This window comes from Ruditapes philippinarum, unplaced genomic scaffold, assembly GCF_026571515.1.
Source record: "Ruditapes philippinarum isolate M1 unplaced genomic scaffold, ASM2657151v2 ctg1763_1_1_1_1, whole genome shotgun sequence".
In the NCBI taxonomy this organism is placed as follows: Eukaryota; Metazoa; Mollusca; class Bivalvia; order Venerida; family Veneridae; genus Ruditapes; species Ruditapes philippinarum.
Genome location: NW_026866076.1, coordinates 9,941 through 19,867, shown reverse-complemented (window position 1 = coordinate 19,867; position 9,927 = coordinate 9,941). Strand labels below are relative to the sequence as shown.

Below are 9,927 nucleotides of genomic sequence, written 5' to 3'. Positions count from 1 at the left end.
CCAGCCATACATTGGTAATGATGAATCCCAGTCATACATTGGTAATGATGAAACCCTGTCATACAATGGTAATGATGAACCCCTGTCATACATTGGTTATGATGAAACCCAGTCATACATTGGTAATGATGAAACCCAGTCATAGATTTGTTATGATGAAACTCTATCATACATTGGTAATGATGAAACCCAGTCATACCAATGGTAATGATGAAACCCAGTCATACCTTGGTAATGATGAAACCCAGTCATACATTTGGTAATGATGAAATCCAATCATACATTGGTAATTATGAAACCCTGTCATACAATGGTACTGATGAAACCAAGCCATACATTGGTAATGATGATTCCCTGTCATGCATTTGTTATGATGAAACCCTGTCATACATTTGTTATGATGAAACCCTGTCATACAATGGTACTGATGAAACCCAGCCATACATTGGTAATGATGAAACCCAGTCATACAATGGAAATGATGAAACCAAGTCATACAATGGTAATGATGAAACCCTGTCATACATTGGTAATGATGAAATCCCAATCATACATTGGTAATGATGAAACCCAGTCATACAATTGTAATGATGAAACCCTGTCATACATTGGTAATGATGAAATCCAATCATACATTGGTAATGATGAAACCCAGTCATACAATGGTAATGATGAAACCAAGTCATACATTGGTAATGATGAATCCCTGTCATACATTTGTTATGATGAAACCCCGTCATACATTTGTTATGATGAAACCCTGTCATACAATGGTACTGATGAATTCCAGCCATACATTGGTAATGATGAAAAACCCAGTCATACAATGGTAATGATGAAACCAAGTCATACAATGGTTATGATGAAACCCAGTCATACAATAGTAATGATGAAACCCTGTCATACATTGGTATTGATGAAACCAAGTCATACATTGGTAATGATGAAACCCAGTCATACATTGGTACTGATGAAACCAAGTCATATTATGGCAATGATGAAACCCAGTCATACATTGGTACTGATGAAACCAAGTCATACATTGTTTATGATGAAACCCAGTCATACATTGGTAATGATGAAACCCTGTCATACAATGGTAATGATGAAACCCAGCCATACATTGGTTATGATGAAACTCTATCATACATTGGTAATTATAACCTTGTCCTACAATGGTAATGATGAAACCCTGTCATACATTGGTAATGATGAAACCCTGTCATACATTGGTTACGATGAAACTCTATCATACATTGGTAATTATAAACCTGTCATACAATGGTAATGATGAAACCCAGTCATACATTGGTACTGATGAAACCAAGTCATACAATGGTAATGATGAAACCCAGTCATACATTTGTTATGATGAAACTCTATCATACATTGGTAATTATGAAACCCTGTCATACAATGGTAATGATGAAACCGTGTCATACAATGTTTATGATGAAACCCAGTCATACATTGGTACTGATAAAACCAAGTCATATTATGGCAATGATGAAACCCTGTCATACAATGGTAATGATGAAACCCAGCCATACATTGGTTATGATGAAACACTGTCATACATTGGTAATGATGAAATCTAATCATACATTGGTAATGATGAAACCCAGTCATACATTGGTTATGATGAAACCCTTGTCATACATTGGTAATGATGAAACCCTGTCATACATTGGTAATAATATTGTCATACATTGGTTATGATGAAACCCTGTCATACATTGGTTATGATGAAACCCTATCATACATTGGTAATGATGAAACCCAGTCATATTATGGCATTGATCAAATCAGCAAGCTGCTCAGCATGTAAAAACTAATGTAAATGAATAAAAGAAGCTTTGTTCAAAATGGTTGCCAAACAAGCAATTCATTTGATGTCGTTGATGTTGTCAAATTCCATGTTATATCACAGAAAATAACATAATTAAATATCAAAGTTCTTCTCAGAAAAATTTAAATTTAAATATGAACCTTAAACTTTTGTTTTATAAATCTAGAGTTACTTCCCCTTAAAAGTGCAGCTATTCAGTTAAGTGATGTTAGCATTTTTACATTTTCTCAGAACCATTTGATCTTTTTCACTCATTATTGACTATATGATATAAAGACAAGATAATATTAACTTGCACATATATGAGGTAATTACCAATTGCACTAAGTCTTCAAAAAATAACCTGGAGGTATTCTTATATTATAAACATCAACAAATAAATGAAAACAGAATTGCGTATAAACAAACATTCTTCTTATTGAAAATACTTTGACAAGAAATTACTTCAACATGTTTTTTGTTCAATCCACTAAATCCATGGCAATTTCTTTATTAAAGAAACAACAAACTTTTTGTTATCAAAATATAACAAAAAATATTTGGCACGCATCTAAAAGTAATATGTATACATATATTAACAAGTGAGGAAAACGAGCTGCTGGTAGGCGTATAGGAGCATTAATTATGCTGTTCTATATGATAGTGATATGTACAACAAAATATTTACAGTAATACAACAACCTTACACATAAAACAGTTCATATTCTATGCACATAGGAACAAAATATTCTACATGGCAATCTAAACTAAAATAAAAGTATCACTTTCTGATTAAAGTTTTTAATACTTCATATGATTTCTTTTTTGAAGAATCTTTTTAGCACATTGAAATAACTGAGTAGATGGATATTACTATCTACAGTTTTTTTTTATCACATATACAAATTTTTTATTTACTAAATTTTAAGTACATTTGCAAAAAAAAATGTTTGATATCAATTTAATGATTTCCTTAATGATACTTTAGTCATATAAACGTATATGTCAATCTCCTACTCAGTGATCTCCCCTTATCAGTACAGAGATTAACAATCTGCTAAGGGAGGTCATCAATGTGAGGACTTTGCAATTATGTAAGACTTGAGTTTGCTCCCCTGAATTACAGTATAGTGTTTTGTACAGTTGTAAATGACCTTATTAAAATACAGGATACGATGGATTCATATGACAATTTTATGATTTCCTTATTGATACTTTAGTCATATAAACATGATGTTTATAACAACAACGTATATGTCAATCTCCTACTCAGTGATCTCCCCTTATCAGTACAGAGATTAACAATCTGCTAAGGGAGGTTATCAATGTGAGGACTTTGCAATTATGTAAGACTTGAGTTTGCTCCCCTGAATAACAGTATAGTGTTTTGTACAATAAATCAACGACTTCATTAAAATACAGGATACGATGGATTTATATGACAATGTAAGTGGTAAATTTAACTGTAGATTTTGTTCACAAATATAACATGATCTTATATCCTGGATTTCAGTCTTCTATATATAGATGTTCTTTAATGCTCCCTCTATCACAATGGACATAGATATTATGCACGTTTCTTCACTTTCTTCAAACTGTTGATCACTAAGCTATAACATTTAGTCATATATCTGAGCTGTCTTGTTAGGTCTCTAACTTTAACTTTGATTTAACTATCCTTGGATACAAGAAACAAAACCATGGAATATCCCAGACAACAGGCTAAATTTTATCATCAAAATATCATATATTTGGTGTAAATTTTAGGCCATTATCATAATTGATAATACTAGTTTATGATTGACATCACTGTACTGTTAAATTCTTGTCACCATTGTTTTATGATAAAGCATTCCTCAACCATTCAAAGCACTTTTTTTAACACTTTCCTATTTTTTGTTCTTCAGTTTTTAAGACCCACTTTAATCTGAAATCATTATCAGTCTTTCATATGGAATAAATGTCATTAAGTAGAATGGCATATTTCAGTATAAAATAGAACATCTTTGGTTTACTTTTTATCATACAGTTTAAAGCTGTTTAAAGTCTTTCTTGATTTCACTAAATATTATATTTTCTACTGCAAAAATTAGACTAAGTCACACTTTCCAATTATGCACAGAAAATGTGCACTTTATTTTATATCTTCTACCACATAAATTAGACATAGTTTCCTTGTTTTCTAATTATGCACAGAAAATGTGCACTATATTTTATATCTTCTACCACATAAATTAGACATAGTCTCCTTGTTTTCTAATTATGCACAGAAAACATGTACTATATATTGTATATTTCCTACTGCGTAAATTCAGCATTATAATTAGATAGAGATCTAGTCCGCTGTTTTCGAAATGGCGTAGAAAACGCTGCTTTAAACTTCACCCAGATTCCACGACGTACGTTTGCTGTAAATTTATTTACAAGACACAACACTGTTGCCACGGCAAATATGGCGTTATATGTAAATATGATATAAAAGTTTCCCAACCAATCCATTGTTCCAAAATCTCCTACTAAGTCAAAGTTAGTTATTCCTGTAAAGAAAAGAACACAACATTATCAAAGTTATATAACAATAACAAGTTACAACAAAACTTATAGTTCACATATACATGTATTAGAATAAAGAAGCCATCCTGCCAGTTTATGGGTTGTCAGTGGTTATACTTAAGTGCTAACTTTTTTGTGGTCAGTGGTTCTACTTAAATGCTATACTTAAGTGCTATCTTCTGCCCAAACACAAAACCTTTATCTACCAATATAGTTTTGACCATTGGTCATTTCATCTGTATCCATTTTACCAAGACAAAAGAAGAAACTTAAAATTACAATTATGTATGAATATATGATTTGCCAAATAATTATATTACTGTTACTTTTTGTTAATAAAATTGTAAAATCATAGTTAAACATTAACAGAATCGTGTGTAACAGTTACTTTCATGTCCCAAAAATCATTAAAACACCTTAGTGACATGGTAACATTCTACACTCATGTATTTATTGTATTTGATAACATTTTCTCTGTTTTATTTATTTGTAAGACATTTCAAAATCTATTATAATCTCTTACTAATATGTTTAATAAGACAGCAGTCTGGAATGGACGCGCAAGTCGTATTATTGCGAAAAACAGGCGAGTACTGGTATACAAAATTAAAATTGCAACAGAAAATGAGAAAACTGGTCTTATGCTTAAGATGAACTATACTCTCACTGAAATTAATATTTTGAGAAAGAAAGATGCAGAAAATGACTTTGATTCGATATGCACCAATAATATAATAGTCGTAAATATCTCATGCAGAATGCAGAATTGTTAAAATAATGCAGGATTGTGCAAAATTAGACATACTTGTAGAAATAAATGCCGAAAACAAGTATCTTATGAAGCTATATAGTTCGGCAAATGTGTTAGGTATACAGAAAAGCATACTATAAAAAAAGGTTAAATGTGCATTATTGTACTTATGAATATTGCGAAATACAAACTTCAACGCCAGAACAGTATACGTAGCCGGTTCGTTAGTCTCATAAATAGTCTGGTATATATGTTATCAGGGTCCTTACAGCCGTATGCGCTAATTTAGTTTTAATAATTTGTGAAATATGTATAGGCCCTTTCTTGCTATTCGAAGTGGTCATTACCCCCCCCCCCCATATAAATTTGCACAATTCAGCGTTATTTTTGGAAATTTCTTCGTGACGGGATATACGTCAGGTGCCCGTTCGTGCCTTAAATAATGCACGGAAGGTCACCTGAGGTCTTCCTCCACCAGTAAAGCTGGAACGTCGCGATATGACCTATACTGTGTCGATGTGACGTAAAACCCAAAACAAACAAAAACTTACTTACTGACTGACTTGACTTGACTTGACTTGACTTGACTTGACTTGCATGCAGAAATTAAGTCTATTATTGTTATTCATCATAATTATTAAAACCGCCTCCGTGGTCGAGGGGTTAGAGTCGATGACTTCTAATCCAGTTACCTCTCTGGCGTGGGTTCGATCCCCGGGAGATGCTTTGGTAGTTTAGCGCGGAGGAAGGTAGTCTAGTACTGGTGTAACTCTCCAGGAACGATGGTTAGGAAACTACCCGCCTATATGACTGAAATACTGTTGAAAAAGGCGTAAAATGAAACAAACAATCATAATTATTAAAGGGAAGTAAATGCTAAATTATTTGTTATGTAAAGTTACAAAAGTTATCCTCATTCATTAGTCATAATCATTATGTTGATTTCTCTTTGTGGATTCTAATTATAGGCATTACCGAATTTCTCAAGTATGTAGCTAAATTATATAATGTTAGGTAAACATAGACACATTCTTGAGCATTGTTTATATATATTTAAACGTTTTCTCACATTTCATAAACCAAAATGTTTTAGATATATACGTTCATGTCATGTGTTATTTATATATTATATGTTGTATTTGTATATGTTATATGGTGATGATCTTGTTATGCTTAAACCAAGTAATACATTTCTGTCCTGTTCTGTTATGTTCTGTTTAACGCAAACGATGTCACGTCAAAATATATCAACAGCCTTAAAAATCATTTTCAATGAGTGGCAAAAGCGCAACAGGTATGTGATGAATATTTTTTAAATGAACAAAACAATATTGTTTGTTTGTTTGATCGGGTTTTACGTCACATCGAGACTGTATAGGTCATATTGCGACGTTCCAGCTTTACTGGTGGAGGAAGACCTCAGGTGCCCTTCCGTGCATTATTTCAGGCACGAGCGGGCACCTGAGTAGAACCACCGACGTTGCGTAAGCTAGCTGGATAGCTTCCTCACATGAAATAATCCAAAATCCCTGTCGGGATTCGAACCCATAGCGGTGAGGGGCAAGTGATTTGAAGTCAACGATCTTAACCACAAAAGAATATGAATAGGCCAAATGATACTTTCAAACAAAATGTACATGTACTATATAATGAGTTTGTTACATATGTTTTTACTTTGCTATAAAATTTGTTATGATTGAGACTTTATCTGTCATTGCAACAACAAACAGACACCTCCAAAAGTTAATTGCAACCTGGGATATATATATATATGATGATCATATTGTGCGCCAAGAAAACACAATAAGTACAAATGTATACATACCATATTTATTTGAAAATGCGACAATATAGTTATATACGTGTACTAATAAATACAGAAAAATACTATCTTTTCTAAACTTGATAATCAAAATATTCGTCAGACGATAATCATTGTATAAATATTTATAAAATTTCAGATATATTATGTCATATACAGAAGTTAAATGTTTTTTCCGTCAGTTATTGACAAGTACTCCACTAAATGTGTTCATCCTATATACGTCTTCAATCAGCTGGCGGTTAGAACCTGACGCTGTTGATTTGACCCAAACTTTTTCTCCTGACCTTACTCTCACTATTGCCCCAACAGTACTACAGGTGTAATAATCCTTATCATAGTTTGAATCTGCTGCAATAACTTTACCTTCCAACACTAGACCAATAAAAGCATGTTTTACCATATAATCACATGTATGCACAGAAAACTGGTACAGTCCTCCAACAGGTGCTGTAAATATCCCAGTAGAAGTGTCGTAACCTGTTCCCTCGTTAATCACATTTTTCGTAAATATAATTATCTCATCTGTAGTATCAAGAACCAAATCTACGACGTGATGTGCATGGAAAGCAATCGGAGGTCGTTCAATTTTACCTGAGTATAGAAAATAGTGAAGTCAGTACATGTTTCTTACAATTGTTTCGTTATGATTTCATATTTGTTTGTATATCTGGTTTTTAAGAATTCTAATGCGTATCAATCGTCGATGGTTAAATATAAAGAATAGCCAGACCTCCTGATTTTAATTTGTAATTCAATTTTTAAAATAAGCGTTTGGGAAATATCTTATGAATATCTGTGTAAAACATGATAATTAAGAGCTATATTAGAAAAGTAAAATAATCTGTAAAACAAAGATAATGACATGTATTCAAAATTAGTATATATACACGTAATTAATTAAGTTTAAAGATAATGGAAGGATCAGTATATATTTGAATAAGTTCTTAATATCTTAAACTGATTATTGATGTTTTATTGCACGTGAATGCACTAAAAAATTACCAATTGAATATCATATAATCAAATAAGATATTATGACACAGTTTTGGAAAATAATCATCTCGTGAATGCAAAATGAGAAAAAATACCTTGCAGTTCAGTAAGTTCTTCTGTTTTAGCTTCCAAGTCACTCGTGAGGTTTATTCTTGTCTCCTCAAACAATTTCTTGAAGGAGTCTGTAAAAAAGTATCATAGTTCAATAACTAACCGTAATCAAAGTTCAGTAAGCATTATATTTGTTATTACATATGCATACGTATACATATGAACTGTATGCAGAAAGTGACATGGAACTTAATTGGAAACTTAGTTTTACATAGCCAGTAGTGTAACTTCTGAAATAGGGTAGAAAAAAACTTTCATTCTAATAACATATTTTGATTTTCCTCGCTCACTTTCTATAATCAAATTTCAATTGAAATTTTTCGAATTTCTATTGGCTGACACAATAGCCATTTCCTAAAGTAATTCAATATAGAATAAATGTAATAAAAGTCAGGGAATATTTTCCCTAATAAGAAGAACCAATTTGATGAGTCAGCGTTTTCCTTCATGTAAATATCTTTATTTAGAACATAAATGTTCTATGTAAATCATTTAAAGATCCTGTAACACAAATTTTCTATGGTTTTATATCATAAAAATGATGCACAAGTTTTTATCCATATTGTATATTCTAAAAAGCATTATCTATAATGATATTACCGAATTTAACATTTCATGTAAATAAAGGGAGGTAATTAGAAACCTATTTTCTATAATGTCTAAGTCTAATTTGTCAATAAGAAATGAATGCATTTATTTTAAAGATTACATAAAATGTGCACAAATATTTGCAGTACATATTTTACATATTCTTCGATGTTTGAAAATTGTTTTATAAGCATAATTATATACATATATAATATTTCACTTTAGTGTGGTAACAATATCAATTACAACATACAGGATCTTCAACATAAATATTCACTGTAATTCATTGTTTGTATATATCAGAAATATATAAAAATCATACAAATCACATATCTGATTTTAATATACAGCAGTGTTCTTCCATGCATCAAATAGAAAGAGCTACAGATAAACACGCGACAGAATATGGCAGAAGAGTTACAAATAACTGATGTCATTTTATAAAATTTATATATGTTCATGCTTGTACTAGCACATTGTTTAGCACAATGTTGTTAATTAACAATCAATTTTATGAAAAATTACATGTGAAAATTTACCATTTTTATTGTTGTTATTTTGTTACATGATATTCACTTTTCCCTTTATCTATTTAATTGCTTGCATCAATAAAAGTTATGCAATATTCTACCGTTTATAAACATAGAAATTTAGGTAAGTATGTAATCATTGTAACCGATATAAAAATGTCTTCTTTTTTAAAGCTTATGATTCTTTAAATTTTAAATGTTCCACGCATTTATCATATTACAGATTATACGAACTATTACGTTATATTGATTCAGAACTAAACAAATCAGTTGTAAATTATATGCTCAAGATATAAGTCATTTTTTGCATTGCATCAGTATACAAATATCATTTTCTAACAATGTAGATCTGAGGTTTATATTTTACCTTCTCTTCTTTCTATCTCGTCACTTCTCTTTAACATTTCGTCGGTTATGTTCTCCTTCATGTCTGCAAACATGTCTGTAAAATCTGAAATTGCTCGTTTAATGTCACCTAATGTACTGATGACCTTATCCTCAGTTTTCTTAATTTCATTCACCATTGTTTCTACCTTAATTTCAGTTCTTATCATTTTCTCTAAAAGCTGTTCTTCATATGCAAATTTAGAACAAACAGGCTCTCTAGCCTCAGAAAAATTATTACTATATATTCCAACGACAATAGCAAATGACAATAACAATGAGAAACCCATTTTGATGAGGACAGTTGAAAAATAAAATCAGAAAATGTATCTGAATATGACTCGCTGAGAGAAACAATTGTATT

General features: G+C 31.2%; 1 protein-coding gene across 1 annotated transcript; it reads right to left on the bottom strand.

Annotated features, from left to right (window-relative positions):
- Nucleotides 1-7,132: 7,132 nt before the first annotated feature.
- LOC132731208 (complement C1q tumor necrosis factor-related protein 5-like) lies at nucleotides 7,133-9,703 on the bottom strand. Its single transcript, XM_060717344.1, has 3 exons — nucleotides 9,547-9,703; nucleotides 8,046-8,132; nucleotides 7,133-7,548 (listed from the first exon to the last, which is right to left on the bottom strand). Exons 1-3 carry the CDS (start codon nucleotides 9,701-9,703, stop codon nucleotides 7,133-7,135), a joined length of 660 nt encoding a protein of 219 aa, XP_060573327.1.
- Between the last annotated feature and the right edge of the window lie 224 nt (nucleotides 9,704-9,927).